Source organism: Pelecanus crispus, chromosome 2 (genome assembly GCF_030463565.1).
Source record: "Pelecanus crispus isolate bPelCri1 chromosome 2, bPelCri1.pri, whole genome shotgun sequence".
NCBI lineage: Eukaryota > Metazoa > Chordata > Aves > Pelecaniformes > Pelecanidae > Pelecanus > Pelecanus crispus.
Genome location: NC_134644.1, coordinates 19949871 through 19967499, shown reverse-complemented (window position 1 = coordinate 19967499; position 17629 = coordinate 19949871). Strand labels below are relative to the sequence as shown.

The 17629-nt window shown below is 39.5% G+C and overlaps 1 protein-coding gene across 1 annotated transcript in view; it reads right to left on the bottom strand.

Annotated features, from left to right (window-relative positions):
• The window catches only part of PRTFDC1 (phosphoribosyl transferase domain containing 1), a 48007-nt gene extending 37037 nt beyond the window's left edge, over positions 1 to 10970 (bottom strand). Inside the window, exons 1-3 of the mRNA XM_075705712.1 lie at positions 10911 to 10970; positions 6744 to 6850; positions 3586 to 3769 (exon numbers count right to left, since the gene is read on the bottom strand). Coding sequence (XP_075561827.1) covers positions 3586 to 3769; positions 6744 to 6850; positions 10911 to 10970 — 351 coding nt within the window. The remainder of the gene's footprint in view (positions 1 to 3585; positions 3770 to 6743; positions 6851 to 10910) is intronic.
• Positions 10971 to 17629: the final 6659 nt, after the last annotated feature.

Genomic DNA, 17629 nt, shown 5'->3' with positions numbered 1-17629 from the left:
ACAAGAAATGGCATTCTCCAAAGAGTTTATCGTATTTCTATGGATGAAAACTATCCATGTATCTTCCAACCACCATTCTTTTCCTTTCCATAATTGTTTTAAATATCATTCTTAGTGATTAAGAAGCCTTCAAAATCTGAGTTATAACAATGTTATCAAGTGTTTCTTTGTAAATGGTATATTTATGGATTTACAGATATAAACTTCGTTTACAATTAAACACACCTAATTTTTTATTTATTGATCTACACCTAAGCCTGTAAGTTTCTGTCCACATGTATAAACTTTTCTCTACTGTATCATTTTAGCATTCTAGTGAAAAAAAACCCCAAAACTAAAGAAATGGAAAAACACAGTTTGATTTCTAGAGGAAGTAAAAACATGCTTTCAGACAAGGCTGCACCTCCAGTTCCAGTTGCAGGAATTCTATCAATCAAAGGTCTAAGAACTAATACCGATGTCTGTAGAGTATACTGTATAACCACATTATTTTTAAGCTACAGTTTCCTAAGTTGGATTCTACTTTGTTTCCTCTGAAAATAATAAATAAATGGTATTTTCCCACTTTACCTATATATATACTAAATTCAGTAATCTGACATGCCAATTTGAGATAATGAAACTAAGACACCATTTGAAAAACACAGCAGGTTTTCTCATAAAAATATCCAGGCTTAGGCACATATGTCAATGCTCTGCAAACCTGATAAAATCATCCTGATTCTGGAAGTACAAACAGCCCCTCATCTCATTAATATCCAGAGAATCTAAATGTACTTTTTTTTTTTTTTTAAATCAATTCATCTGTATGAAGAAGTCTAAAAAAGAATTTACATGCCCAACTTCCAGCTACTTAATATGAAAGCAGTTTTTAACATCTTAATTAAGTGTCTAAATTCTGGAATATGATGACAGGTTTGAAAAACAAAGAGCCATGTAAAGCTGGTCATATTTGCAATCTCCTTTTATTTGAAAGGTGATCATGTCCGTACGCCAGACATCAAAATACATTTTCTGCTGATACTTTGCAGTTAAGATGCACTTTCACTGATGCCAAGATCTGACTTTGGGCCACAATTACAGCCCATTTTTGCTACATGATTAAACCAAGAAATCCCACTTTAAATTACAACCTCTAAAAATTGACTAACCTTTCAGTATGGATGTTGGAATGAGACAATTCAAAAATTCCATGAGTTTGAGGTGAAATTAGTTGCTGGATTTAAACAGCTGGAGGGGGGAAGGGAGACTTATCTGAAGGAAGTATATTGAAAGCAGCAGGACTCCCTTTAGGAGAGAAACAGAGAACAGTTAGTAAAAGGAAGCAGGATAAATAATGTGAGAACAACAGTGTCTATAAAATGAAAAAAGGATAAACAGAGAGAAAAATCAGTTGAGAGCAGTAGTAAGTCTTAATAGAAAGTGGAACAGAAAAGGCAAAGGGAAGCAAAGAAATCTTACCTCTAAAACTGTAATTACTTGCCTCTGATTAAAGTGTAAAACACTATGAGAGGTATGTTATTACAGAATAAACGGACACGGGGGATTTGCGAGTCTCATATAAGGCTGGGATAAAGAGTCACTCAAACGAGTAACAGCTAGTTCCTCAAGTGTTCTGACCATGGCTATGTTGACAAGGGTATGTTCTCTAAAACCTGCAATTGGACAGGACACAATGATAACTCAAAACACAAAGAATGGCAGGTAGTGGTACTGGTACTTCAGTAAGCATTACATTTATGTATATCTCATGGAACAAATCTACCAATATTAATGTAATTTCAAATTTATACTGCAGTGTCATTCAGCTTCTCAAGACCAGGCAGATATGAAGCACTCTCCCAAGCACTAAATCACGCATAGCTTCAGGCTCTAAATACATGACACCTGTTTGGAAGCACTTATAAGAAAAAAAGGATTTATTTTCTAAAAACTAGGTACAAGCACTAGTTCTAGGAAAGGTGCTACCTTCCTGCTAATGCATGAGGCTAAGATCCAAAATATGCAAAGCCACTAAATGCTAGGATCATCTAGGACTTAGTCTTGATAATTGCATCCTTGCATAACAAAATTTGTCTTGCAGTTTCAGCTTGATATAACATGCTTTTATTTTATTTCCTAAGCAATGATATGAAGATTTCCACACTTTTGCAGTATACATCTCCTGCCACTCATTCATTATGGGTTAGTATGGCTAGTAAGAGTTGACTTGTCACCAAGGAAAGAAATTTTAGAACCAGGGTATCTTCATATTGGATAAGAGATAACCCAATAGGAAAAGCATGTGCATTACCTGTATGCCAGGTGCAAAATAAAAACCAGTTTAAGTAATTCCACTATTCACCAAGCAGTATTATTGAAGTGCTATCATTACTACACCAAAAAAATTTGAGTATAATTTCCATGTGCCCTTATGTGAGACAAACATTGTATTCTACTTTATTAATTAGTTCTGTAATACTGCTAAATAGCTAGAAATTGTACAACATTAGTATTACACGTCCTTCATAGACCTGACTAATTCTTGAAAGAGAAGTCCCGAGACCAAATCCTAACCAAATGGCTACAAAAGGCTCTCATCCACATCTCTTCCATGATGGAAAAAATTCAGACTGGATTTGTGAAAGTTAGGAAGTTTATGGTCACTAGGGTAAGAGCAAAATGCCAACCAACCAACCAACCAACCTCTGTCTGTGGAAAGGATGTAGTGTTATCATGGGAACTACTGGACTCAGCAAATTGCATTTGTGCTCAGAGAGCAACTGTATTATCACTCCATTTATTTAGTGTACTTAGACATTTCTAGGACAACTTACTTCTAGAAATGCTCCCTCACCATGGAGTGTGAACTGCAAGGTGGAAAAAAAATGTATAGTTCATGCAAATAGAAATTGTAATCACACATTCCAAAAAAAAAGGCCGGTCATCTCACCATCATTGCATCACTGAAACAAATGAATCATTATTGCATAATTTCCTCTGAAGATAACAGGAATTCTTGATCCTTACTTCAACACTGGATTTGGTTCAATGGCTTATTTAGTTTTCTTATAAAATACTATCATCATCTAGTGGTATATTTTGCTATGTAAACCTTGTAAACTATGTAAACTGCATGTTATGAAGATGAAAGCATTTCATTTACTTAGCATTAAACATGTAGGATAAGACATAGATTTATTATCTTGCAGTTATGCCAAACTATGTGGGGGTGGGGTGGAGGGTAGAAAATGAAGTAACATGAAATAAACTTGACAGAACTGTTCAGGATTTTGAGAACAAACAACACGCTGACATTTTACATGATGGAAACTTGAATAATTTTCTGTCCAAGAATGAAGACAGACTAAATAAAAAAATACAGCTTGAGGATGCTTCATATCCTCATTCATACTATCCATAAAGTATAAAGGGACATGAGCAAATATTTTGGAAAAACCTCACAGGTTTTTCAAACAAAACTACTTTTCACACTGTTTTTCTTAAAATTTGTAGGGGGGTGGGGAGGAAATTTCCCATTTACAAAAGTCCACTATTTATTATGAACATACAACCATAATCTACATAAATAAGTTGTTGACTTACGTGGTAACTTTTCAGTCTAACAAAATCGACTTTCATGGAGATGAACCTTTCTGAATTTCTGCTGAGATTTTTAATGTGCTCCACAAGGTCAGCACAGAACTTGTAGCCACCTTTGAGGACACAGAGAACTACAATATCGTTGTCTCCAATGTCTTGCATAATATCTTTGGCCAATCGTTCTGTCCTGGGGAAAAAAAAAAAAAAAATAAGGATAAAATAACATTAGATGCAGATTCTCTAAGTTCATGGTATGCTTTCCATGTGGTTACAAAGAAAGACTATGGTAAGTATATAGCTTGACTGACAGTCTGTTTAAGTGTCTTGACTTCGCTTGGCTGGGTTTGGATCAAGTTCACAGTAAGCAGATATAAAGTGATGGATGCAAGATGCAAAGCATGTGAATCAAACTCGTTAACCTTAAATGCATAAATTCCCCAGTTATAGGAAAGGGAGTAACACATCTCAGCATATGTCGAATTCATAAGCATTTCGGAGACTTTGGAGTAAAGAATGCAACTTAGCCTTCAGTTTTACCTCACAGGAAACATCAATATACAATATCCCTGTACAATCCCCTAACTTACATTAGTTACTATGCAAGAATAATAAATTAAGTGAAAGATAGGGAAGAGAATTATTAGAAATATTTCACACTGATAGGCTTTGGAAGACACTACCCCTACAATTTTAATAAAAATATACACAAATACCATAAAGAAATATAGCATTAATCAAAATTTTCAAAAGACTGTGCATTATCACTATTTCACACAGCAAAAAAGAAGAGCTTAAGTGACTTGTTCAAGGTCACACACATGAGAATAATCAAGGTTATGCTCCAGTTAAGCCGGAATTGTAGGGTTCCCACATCTGTCTTCTCTTTGACAATTCTGCATTGCAAACACAATGTGGCAGATGATTGAAACCAAAAGATACACATTTCTGCCATACAATAGTACATAAATTTTCAAGATAAAAATAGTAAACATGCATGCTTATCTTAAGTAGCTTTGCTTTCTAAAGAACAAGGTAGATCTAAAACAGGGTACCAGGTCATTTCTAGATATAAAGCACGTATCAACAGAAAACTGAACAATGTTGTTTGATGTTTTGCAGAAAAACAACTCAGTGCTTTCTTTTCTGTAAATGCTTTCGCTGGAAAATTTTTTGATAGCTCTCTGAATTAGATCAGTAGTTTCAATGAGAGTGGACTTCCTGACAGGATGCAATTTATTAAATAATCCTATAATTTATCCCATGTCTTTTATGATTACATGTTTCACAATTTTTTTTCTCTACCCACTGTAATATGGGAATCCATTTGCTACTACATAAATACATTGAACTTGAATGAAATCTACACGTGTGCATGTACCAGAGAAGAGTAAGCTCTAAATTGAAGATAATATACTAGTTATGAGCAAAAGGTGTTGCTTCATTTTCACATCTTTGTATTTGTAATGCTCAAGTAAATTCCATATAGCAGCAATTAGTATTTTTTAGATTTGAAAACTGGTAGATATCATTAGATCATTGTTTGACCTCAAATATATAATTCCTTTTACTGATTTAAGAATGAAGATTAGTAAAAGACTTTCACTCACTTTACTGAAGATTAGTAAAATAGTCTTTTATCATCTTTTAACAAGTCTGAGCATAATGGTGAAAACCTCTCATTAGGAAGAAACATTTCTCTGGTGATTTTAATTTTCTTTATATTCTCCCTCAGATTGTTTGAGCAGCTGAAATTTCCAAAAATTGCAAAGACCACTTTGTATTTTAAGAGTATGAACTCCAGCATAGACAAAAATGTACCAATTTCAATTTCTAAATAAAAACATACAGTTTTTTAACCTGTATTTAATTGCTACCAACTGACAAGAGAATTTTCTCAAGTGCTGAGCCTCCTTCCTACATGAAAATTTTGCATGATCACAATATATTCAGTTCTGCGTCCTTTTCCATTAGAACAGAATCAGTCTTTTCTGCTGGAATAAGAAAAAACAGTGGAGTTAATTCTGCTGAATTAAAACAACAACACTGGAGTTCAATGCTTAGTTCAAACAAATTTATATTGAATTATATGAGAACTGAAGTTGTAATGTATTTATTTAAAAAAGAGGAATTAAAAGTCAGTTGACCCTAACCAAAAGAGATGAAAAATTCAACACAATAGTAACTGAAAACACAATGAAAGAAAGCTTGTGTTTAAAAACAAATACAGGAGTCATAACTCTTCCTTATGATGGATGTTTACAGTCTTCTTTCAAGGAGCTCCAACAATTTCAGTATTTACAACTGTCTGTTTAAATGTGGTAGGTAGAAAGCTGGAGGCTGAAAATGTCCCATGAAATTCCATTCAGATATTCCCAATAAATACACTGTTGAAAATTTCCATTTTGTAATTTTTTCATAAGATTTTTAACAGCATGTCAAAATAATAACTGAGCATGAACACTGAGCTGGACTACCACGAATACCAAAGCACCATCAAATGCCTACACTGAGAGCACATGGGAACTCCTATAAGGTAAGGAATGAGGGATGATCAAGCTTTCCCAGTGCCACCATCCAAACCTAGCATCTGGACCCAAACAGTCCACGACACACTTTTCGGTGGTGCTGAATGGCAGAAGTCAATAGTGCAGTCAGGAAGCATTAAGTTTATCAGCATTAATACTTTGTACTAGGGAGTTGCCAAAGTTGTACATATTTGAACACAGTTTCTTCTCCTTTTTGTATTAAAACCACAGGATGGTTAGACTGCAGGTGGGACATTCAAGTATAACTATATACAAAAGATTTGTACCTGCCCTTTCACCTTCAGTTCAGCTCTCTTGTAATTTACATTCCAATGCCAATTTCACTATATGATCACACTCTCCTTTTTGTGGGATCCCTGTCTCATTCAATACCCAAATCAGAAATTAGGTGAAAGAAATTAGGCAGTTGCAAAGGCAACCACAAGTCTAGCATTTCCTAACCTTCAAGCACTTTTATACTTTCCAAATTAAATAAATTAAAGTATTTTTATAATTGCTAATATAATATTTTAGGACAAATGTTATATACACACTGTCTGTGGATGACAGGCTTTATAAAAAAGAATAATACTATTGACCAAAGAATTTATTTAGTAAGATTCAGACTACACATACCTGTCAACAATAATGCCATGAGGTATGAGCACATATTCCAGATCTCCATAGTAGTGCTGAGGATAAGTGAACAAGTCCAGACTGTAACCGGGCCAGTTGTCTGAAATCTGAATATCAAATAGTACTGTTAAGAATACTTTCTGGTGTCTGACAATATCTAGCTGATATAAAATCAGTGTTCTAGTATACTCTACTGGCTGAATTAATCATATGACATACTCTCTTCCAGTTATAATTTACTATTTCACTTTTCCTATTAATTATTTTTCTTCTCAGTGTACCTCAGAAATCAAATGCTACAGTTTTTTCCCCACACAACGTGGGAAATTTCACCTGAAATTACAAACAACTAGATAGAAAGAGAAACTGTTTAATACTAAACTACTGGCAAGTCTTAAATTTCTTACTACTTTCAAACTCGAAATGCAAACATAAGATTACCAGTAAGAAGGGATTCTCCAATGGGAGATTCAGACAGTGGGATTAAAAGTCACAAAATCATACATTAAAATTGCACATTTCTGGTTTAGAGGTATTTTAAAGTCGCACATAAATAAATAAATATTCTACAGATGAAACAACACATAGGGAGAATAAATCATGTGGTCCATGGAAGGTATCTGTACAAATCAGTGGAAGACTGTACTTCTTGCCAAAGGTGAGGTTCTTAATCTAGATGTCATCAAAGGTAAGTGATTACAAAATATTTGCATCTCACCTCACTATCAGCTAGTCTGTAAATCCATACATTTACAGAAAAAATATTTTACAAATTTGATATATGTTAGTTTCACAAGTACCAGAATATAACAATTAGGAGAACCCACAGCACACAATGGCAGTAGAAATTAAGTAGGGCAAAAATCAGCCAACAGCTAAAGGCTTCAGAAAGCTATGAAGATGCAAAGTCATCAGCACAAGAACTAAACAAACTCCAAACCAACAATTTTCACAATTCCTTATGAAAGATGAGACCTGCGGGTTCACAAGGTGTCTTGGAATCATTACAAAGCTTTGCTTCAACATTGGTTCAGGATAAAAAGCAACACCTAATAGGTTTTCTTTACAAGCATGTTCCTCAAGGCACATATTGTCTTGCTTCTTTCTACAGCTTGGCCACATGAACCTTGAGTAGAAGGATAAACGATGAGAAAATTACCTTTGTGAAGCGCATGTCTTAATGGCATTTCTGCTAAATATAGCCTTTAAGGACCATCACTGAAACTAACCTCTGCTTACAATTTCCTGTAGTAGAGCAATAAACCATGTCTCAAACATATCTAGGCTAACACAACATATCTGATGTTGGGCTGTTCCTCCACATCTAGTCTCCTTGAACTTAGGCATAGCCCTGCCTTATGTTGTACTGAAATGGTGTTCTGCCTCATGGATTTTTGGTTGGTTGGGGTTTTTTTGCATATTCATTGACAGCTACAGACACCTCAGCTGTTGTGTTTTCTTAACTCTGCCCAGCAGTTTCTGTATCAAAAAAAGTTATTTGTTGGTAACTACAACTGAACATTTGCCCATAAAGAGCATGACTTGGAGATCACTGGCATCAATTAAAGCTTTTCCTCTGACTTACACAAGCCTTGAAACGACACAAAAGAAAAAAGTTACTTAGTTATGTTCCTCATTTCCATAGAAACAGGAGATTATGAATATCCTCCTTGGCAAGGTTTTTAGTTAGAGGCAAATCTTGCTCCAAAAACGCTGCTGCAGAAGGCCTGGGAAGCCTATTTTCCCATCTTCACTTTCAGTACACAGGGGTGGCTGACACTTTTTAAACATTTTGTAGCAATGAACTGTCTGGCATGGTTTTGTTCAAAAGCATTTTAACATAAAATGAAACAATTTCAGATAGTGCTTTAAATTGCATCAGTACTATAAACACCCACTAAGAACCCTTGTCAGTATTGCTTACTTATGCATTCTCGTCAAATTGTTTTCAGTGTGATGCAGAAGACCAAACTAAATGGATGGAAACTGCGTCAGAATTCATACAAACCAATAGCTTTTACTCAGGTTACAATAAGTCCTTTATGAAACAGGATCAAGATGAAATTTTGATTCTCCTATCTATCCATCTGGTTCTCTTGAATAAAAGAACATAAACTGCATCACTTTGCAATAATATAGAAATTCTCATTTACAAATGCTCACTGGCATTTGACAAATAAGATTAAATTCACACGTATTTTCTAATTAATTATTTTTCTAATATAAGAAGCCTATTTCATATTCTTCTTTCTTTTAAGCAGGCACTTCCCAACAATAAGGCTCAGGAATTCTCATTTACCCTAAAGCTATTCACCGCATTATGCTATAGCACAATTTTCAAGTAACTGTAAATTTCTATGAGTATTCTACTTGTGAATTTAAGAAAAAAAAAAAAAGTGCAATTAGCCTCAGTTTAATAGCTAAGCATCAAAAAATATCTGCCCCAGATTAAACTCAACTTCTATATAGTTCTGGCTTTAGCCCTTGAAAATATGAAGGAAATATTTGTGATTGTTTCAATAAAAAGACAGTATTCAACTGTATATACTAAATATATTGGTACACAAGTGTGGAAAAAAAAGTCCTACAGTGAAAGAAAGAGCTATTTTTAAAGTTCAGGCTTGGCACGTTCAAGCAGCCCAGCAGAAATTCTTTAGTAGCTCTTTAAAAAGCTGATGTGAATGTATACAAAAAGGAATACAAACACATGGCAATACCCAAAAGCATTCCCTTGAGGCCTAGGAGAGAAGCTGGAGACGTTCAATTGCAACGCCTTTGGAAGAACGCTGCTGGTTTTGGTGTGTGGTGAAGTGAGTACACACGAGCTTTGAGCACAGTACTCCGAAGTAACAACAGTTTGGATTCTGTTTTGGTATAAAATAAGGGGGCGAGCATCAAGCAAAGTCCAGCTTTTGTAAATTTAAATCATACTGCACTGGCCTTACTTTTGGTTGGCTTTTTGGGGGGCGCTTGCGCACATTTGTGTGTTGCAAGCGGAAGAAATCAAATCAGGACAGCAGAACGCCGTCACGAGCGCTCATCTCCTCCTTTGCAACATCCTCACGTTGCTTTGGCACTACACACAGTCACCCACTTTAAAAATGTCATTTAGGACACAGGTGTCGGGAGAGGTGGTTGATGCAGGGTGGCTTCAGGCGGTGCTCGAACAGACAGCGAGGGGTTTCTCTGGAAGGGGGACGGAGGGGACACTGGCATGGGCAGGGCGCAGCTGCCGCCTACACAGAGCCCCCAGCTCCGCGCCACAACCTGGGCCGCTGTTCTGCAACTCGCTTACAACCCCAACGGCACAATAAAGTCAGAACACACCTAAGGTCGTGGCAGTGATGGTATCTGCTTCACAGGAGGAGCTGGTTTGTCCCTCACAAGGAGCATATTCGTTCTTTTTTTTTTTGCATAATTGATTCAGCCCCACAGGTATGCAAAACTCACTGCCACAGTCCGGGGCTTTTCCCGCCTCAGAAGAACGAGGGGCAGCCTGGCAGCCAGCTTCCACAGCGCTCCCAGATCCTCCAAGGCCTCGAGGCATTGCGGCGGGAGCCGGACACGTCGGGACCCCTGGGGCCCCTGACCCCAATTACACAAGCAACCCGGTGAAAGGCACAGCCGCGGCCGCCGCCCGCGGTAATTCGGGACCGTATTTTCAGGGTGGAAGCCAACAGCCCGGCGCAGCCTGGGGAGCCGGCCGGCCCGCCTGCCTCTGGCCCGGGGGCCCGACACGCACCCTCCCGCCGCGGGCCGGGCACCGCACCCCTCCCCCGGCAGCCCCGGGGACGGCGGCTGCGGCTGAGGCAGCGCAGGCGCGGGGGCGAGAGCAGGGTGAGGGGACGCGGCCCAAGCGCCGGCCGGCGGAGCCCGCAGCGAGCGGGGACCCTCACAGGGCAGGAAGGAGGCGAGGGGCGGGCGGGGGCTGGCGGCGGCCTCGGGGTGGAGGCCGGGGCCCGGCAGGGAAGGGCCGGGCAGGCGCGGGGGGCTGGCAGAAAGCGCCGGGGGAGGCAGAGCCGCGGGGGAGCCGCGCTGAGGGGCGGGCGGCGCGGGGTCTGCGGCAGCGCATGGCGGCGGAGGGGTGGAAGGGGCGGCGGGGGGGGGGGGGATCGCGCACCGCGGGGGGCGAGCGGCCGGGGCGGGCCGGGCGCCGCTTGCATTTACCACAACGCCGCGGCCTCCAGCGCTCCGCGCCGCCGCGCTGCTCCCGCCCGGCCCGGCCATCTTCCTCCGCGCCCGCCCGAGGGGCTGCGGCGGGGCGGGGCTGCGCCGGCCGGGGGAGCGGGGCTGGAGCCGCGCCGGGGGCCGGGCTGCGCCGGCAGCTGCTGCCCGGCGGGCCGCGGCGGAGGGGGCGGCGAGGGGCCTGGCGCCCGGCGGGGGCGGGGGCTGCACCCCTGTGCTTGCGGCCGGGCCCCCCGCCTCCCCGGGGAACAGAGCTCACCGGGCAGGCACCCATCAGCTTTGCTTATGCCATGGCGAGATAAGCTTAACTGCTGAAGGTCTCTGGTGAGGAGAGGGAACAGGGACTGTAAGGCATAGGCTAAGCTGCAGGTAAAGCCATGGGCCAGGCGTGCGGGGAGCAGTGCGTGGGGCTCAGCGCTGTCTGCGGGCGGGTCGGCCTTGCCTGCGAAGTGGGGTGCGAGGGGGAAGCTGCTCCAGGCGCAGGTACGGCCGGCCCCGACAGGCTGGCGGGATGGGGGCATCCCGCTGGGAAGGTTTGGACGGAGGTGATGAACGAGTTTGCAGATTGGATTAAGCTGGTGTGGTTTAAATACACAACAGTTTTTTTTCTTAACACTCCGGAGGTGGGGGGGCGGGAATAGGATGCCAGAAAGCAAACTTCCAATAATTCATTAATGTTGCTGTCCGTCTTCTCTGCCTTCTGAACTGGTGCTCCTTCTTCCCAAGCCCTGTGTGCATGCTGGAGCAAGTGGTGTGGTCCCAGTGCCTTCAGCCCACCTCCATGTTTCTCATGCTGTCTGTCCAGTACAAGAACAGATCAGGAACCATGCTGCCTTGTGCCACCCTCCTTCCCATTCTGTAAAAATTATTAATAATATTTTGTTTTCACAGCCTCACAGGTGAGAAGGAGCTTGCTGCTTCTCTTGGGTTGCTCTGATCATTGTCTGCCTTTATCTATCCGTGTAAGAAGTTCAAATTTTGACTCGCTCTATTCTTCTTGTATCCTGTCTTTTGGGAAAAATGCTAACAGCCTCTCAGTCCACTGTGGGTAAAATTGCAGCTTTTGGGAAAGTATTCCACTTTCCTAGAAGTGAAAGTTGGTAATAGTTTACAGTATTTATCTGTTAAATATACAACTGGTAGAATTCTGCCATTCCTATACTAGAAACTATTAGAACAAAAAGTTTTTAGGAGAGTCCTGGGCATAATGAAATGCTCAGTGATACCTGAGGGGCTCTTACAAACCAAGTAGGAAGACATTTCAATTTGGTACACTGCTTTCTAGAAGGTAGTCGTTGAGACTTGTAGGTCACAAGTCACAACAGATGAATCCAGAGAGCACCATGGGTGTGTCTACACTAGGAGTTTGGTGTCCAGCGTGGGCTGTTTTTTAGGTGCATCCTGTTAGCGCACTTACATTAGAGCTGGTAGGACAATGAATAGCTTAGGAATCTGGTGTTAAGAAGGCTTCTATAAATGACTCACCAATTAAAGTCTGGCTAAGTACTAAAGCAATGGAAAATTATCTTGTGATAAATGCTTTGTTTCTTGTATGAAGCCAGATGTGTTTGCTTTTTGGTGGATTAAGGAACTACTCTTAGAAGAGCTATCGCTACAATTGACAACATGTCTGAAAGAGCAGAAGACCAGGTTTACAAAGTGACAGAGGCCAACTCCAGAATATGTCTGCCTCTGAGGTGATGCCTCTGTATGAAGATTGAGGTATGCTGGAAAAAAATAGTTCCTGTTCACAGTGCTTTAAAATAAACAATAAAAAGTAGTGAATTTGATAAACAGCATATACAGATTTGTACAAATCTACATAAAGTAAATAAAAATATTTTTGTAAAATATATAGGAGATTTTGATAGTGGGCAAAATGCCTAAATACTTTTGCATTTCAATTGCATGTCAACATTTCATACCACTATTGAGAAAGTAAGTCTAATGTTGCATCTAAACTTTGGGACTAAATGCTACTGATTTGTATCCACAATCACTTTTCAAGATTTGAAGATTCTTCTTGCTTGGAGGTGGGCAAGAACCCCTTCTAAAGCCCACACTCACCCTAAAACAATCTCATTCAGTTACCACCGTGTTACAGATAAAGCTGCTGTTGCATAAACGTCACAAAACTGGGCTCTATAGTTCTGAAGCTATTTGGATTACAGCTAGAAGCTCAGATTAACTTTTCACTGCTGTATGAGTACTGGTTTCTTCTACTTTTTGGACTAGTTGGGTTACTATTACAGCTTTCTGTCTTTTTTAACCACATTCTTTATCAGACCACTGGAATACAAGAGATTGTTCTAACTACACCACAGACAGAAGCTTAACGATTTGGAAAAGATTAACATGAACAAGATACTAAAAAATATTCCTCTGGCATTGTGCTGAAAAACTTAAACAGGAAATGTTTATTCTTCCTGACAAGATTGGATGACTGTGTTTTGTCAAGTCTTCCTTTTGGTATTCTTCTCTTCCAACAATTTTACAGGGCTCACTTAAGAAGTGTAATGAACTGTCACGTCTCGCTAATAACAATAAATAAGAATATGCAAATGAAAAACGAGCTAAATTTAGCTTGGGTACAGTTTGAAGGGTAGTGCTGCTATCAGCAGCCACTGGTCCAATCCACAAAGTGCTCTTCTCCATGTAAGATTTTTCAGTGGCATAAAATGTAATACATTTTTTAGTTTTGTTGGAAATGAGACAAATTCATGGTTCTGTAAACCCACAGAATTAATAGAAACTAGAATTACTCAGGTTCTTTGTGCATGATGGAAATGAAGCTGCTAAGGATTTTGCTGTGGAGGTATATGCACTTACTGAATGTTTACTTTTTTTTTTAATGGGTATAGAATGAATGAATTTAGAGTAGATTTTCAGAATCTTTTTCAATTAGGACCAAAATATGATTATTTAAAACATGATGATATCATAGTCTTAACTGTGAAAAAGACTAAGCATTCTGAAAAACTTTCCTATTACCTTGTTTAGCTGTTTGTTTATAAACTAAAAATAGGAGGAAAACAATAAACACTTTTAGATACACAACCATGGGAAATGATCAAGGGGGGAAAGAACAAAGAAAATAGGGTAGATCATACTTACAAGTAGGTCCGCGTAGGTCTGGACACATAGCCAAAAGACATAAAGGAGCAGATGGAAGAAGCGACACACAGAGAAACAAAGCAGGGTTAAGAATTATATGCAAATCGCTTGTGAATGTATTTATATCTTGGACCTTTACAGAACGAACTTTATAATTTCAGTTACATATCTTTTCCTCTCTTACCCTGTTACTGATAAAAGCAGAACATATAGTATCCACCCTTTCACAACTCTAATGTAAAGAAATAGTGAAAATAGAAGGTTGGGGGCAGGGATATATCAAGAAAGCAGTCCAAGACAAACATTATCATGCAGTTACGTAACAGGTAACTTTGCAACGTCATTATGTATTCTCCTCCCAAGAAGTAACAACAAACATTTGACAACTCAGTTTAATATGTAAACACCAAAAATAGACAAGAAAAGCATGAAAGTCCAGAATATTTCAAGAGGTATGGCTTACCTAGGTAGCAGCTTGCCAATTAGAGGATGAAGTAAGAGCTCTTATTCTGGTTCTGCCTGTTGCTGCAGCTGATATGTGAACAGCAAAATTGTAAACAATCTTATCAAGCATAAACCTGCATTTCTTAGTGCTTACAAGGCAAGCGAACCCCCCCTCGTTGTTGCAGAGAAAGACATTTTTGGGTAAAATGGTCACTGAAGAGAATATTAAAAATAGAAGTCTAACAGATACAGTACTTCAGGGCATGTTGAAAGCAATTCTAAATTGTTTTCATCTCCAGCTTTAATATATTGCAGAATTTTGCATTCTTTTGCATTCCCTGAGGCAGTTACCTAGTCCATAGGGTGGCTGCTGAAGACCCTGAGTACGGCAGAACATATATGCTAGACAAAGTTACAGACATCTGGGAGAACTTCTATGAAGCAGTTTTTCAGACCATTCCCCTACATTCAAGAACCTAGGGAGACTGTAGGAAAAGCTGTCCAGTTAGGCAGGGCTAGGTAGCATCCTACGATATACAGTAGTATAGATACTATACTTCCCCTTTGTGACTGCTGTACTGTGCAGGCGATGGAGTGGCACTGCAAGCCAGAATCTAGCTTCTGTCCACCTTCAATTTCAGCAGAATTAGCACCTTGGGGAATTGGAAAGTTCAGCTTTAAAGCAATTGCAGCATCTAACATCCATGAGCAAAACTCAGAGCATTTAGCTATCAATCACAGTTAACCTGTACTGAGTCTACGAGGCTGACTTATGCTTTGAAAATTAACTATGATAATTTTGATACCAAGAAAATGCCTAAAAGCTGTCATTCAAGATGTTAGTCTGGTTTTTAATTTTTTATGATCTTTAAATCAGTGTTAGGCACTGCTTGACAGAATTCTGGGCTTTGACTTATTTGGTCCATGATAAACATCTTTAATACAAAACTACATTTTTGTTTGTTATTAATCTCACTGTGCCAGACTAGAGCAGCGAGAGCTTCACTTTGCAATTTCCTGGCTCCTGAAGATACTCCTTCTGCTTTTCAGGTTCATGTTATTAATACAGAGTTCTTTGTAGCCAAAATAAATACAAACAAAAATTTCCTTTTGTTCTTTAATACTAGAATAAACTTTATTTCCCCCATAATATCATGCAAATATTTCCCCTAAAGAGCTGTTGAGAAGTATTGACATTTGAATGATAAAGCATTATTTTCAAGAGATGCTGCTCACATCATATCCTATGACAAATTCATCACGCACGGCCTTGAAAACTAGTCAGGGAGTTGTACATATATAGTGAGTAACATCCAATGAAATTAATTTAACTGTTAGAGTTTGTTTTCTTTTTAAAGGAGGTTGTTCACTTGGCTTCATCCCTCTTTTTTCTTTTTTTTTTAATAAACTACAGCAAACTGGGAAAATCTGCAAAACAAAAGAATTCTGGGTGCTTTAAGCAAGTAAACGAATAACAGTTTAAAGACATTTTTTTCCCCCCAAAATAGCTCAGTCGTCTTTGATGTAATTTTGTATACTTCACAGCTTGCCTAGAATAAACAGTGCAGTAACAAAAGTGTATTGAAAAGCAGAATCTGGTCCAGCAAGTTCTCCTGTAGCGTAGGCACGCTAAATGTTCATGGCCGGCCAACCCCTGAGCTCTGTCGCTGCACAGAATGGCCTGCTCCCTGAGGGCGCTGGAATGCTGGATTTAGGCCATTTGCTTATTTTATCGGTTGTGTAAAAGACGGACCATTCTCTCCAGCGAACAGCAAAACAGCGGTTGTTTCCTCATTGTGCAGTGCTTGGGGCCAGATGTTGAACACTACTGAATTTGTTTCCTCTGAAGAGAGAATTATTACATTGTGTCCTTAGCTTTAATACAGCCCTCAAAGCAATGCGGGAACAGGTCTAGAGGTACTTGTCTATCTTTACAGTAGCTCCGGGAATTAGAGGATTGAGTCACCTGAATTTTCCATATGGGGGCTCTCACCTAGCAAGAGTAAATGAAACATTAATCTCATTCATTTTGAGTGACCAGTTTGACACAATAGCTTTCAAGCTATTATATAGTTTTGCCTAGGTTCAAAGCATAGCTTCTAACTTAAGCACACATATCCTGTATTTAAAACATATGGGCTCAAATTGCAGAAGGAACCCCAAAAATGAGAAATGCCATATTAATGGCTACCAGTAAAAAAGCCAGGTATAAGTCATTTACCATTGCATTTCAAAAACATTCTACGACAAAGACATGAATAAATCATATTGCTCCAGGGAATAGGTTAAGTGCTTTAAATCTCATTTCTCTTCCTTCGACTCCTACTTTCCAGTTGCTGAAACAAATGAGATGAGGGTTGTTGGAAAACAGATCCTTTTAGTAAACAACTTGAATCCGTTCCCTTTATTGCATGGCCTTAATTCATCCCCAATTATCATATTTATTATTATTATAAGCACGTAGGAGCTCTACTTACAAACAAAAATTTTATTGTGTCAGACACTAAGCAAAGAGAGAAAAAGATGATCCACTCCACAGATAACTTACAATCTAAGCCTAAGACAAGAAACAACTGGCTGCAGTGCCAGGGGAGTTCAAGGGAACCACATGGGTCAGTGAGATAAACCCTAATCTCAGCTCAGCAGCAGCTCAGCTGTTGTTAAATTTTTGGTGGGCACCATTGCAGAGGAACAGATGAGGAAGGATTTGAAGACAAAATGACTCCAATGTGTGCATGTTTGTGTGAACATCTCCATGCTGTGGAGACAATGTGGAGGCAGGATGGAATAACGAATTAACAACACAGGCTAGTACTGTGACCAAAGTTCATCCTCATAGCAGCATCAACAAGACCAGCTGACACGAATGTAATCTACTATTTGGCTATGCCTGCTTGTCTACAACCCTCTGTGGAGGTACAGTCTAGAAAAAAAAAAAATTAAGTGTGTTCTTTATAACTTGGCAAAATGGAAGTCACATTTACCTCAGCACCCTTGAAACAGCAAGAAAAAAACCCGAACAAGAAACTCAACTCACCCTGTATCCCTACCATAATGCCACTGCTTAGCCTGGAGGATAAAAACCCTGAATTTACTGACATTTTGTTTACAAAACAAAAAGGACCTAGAGCAAGATCAAGGCA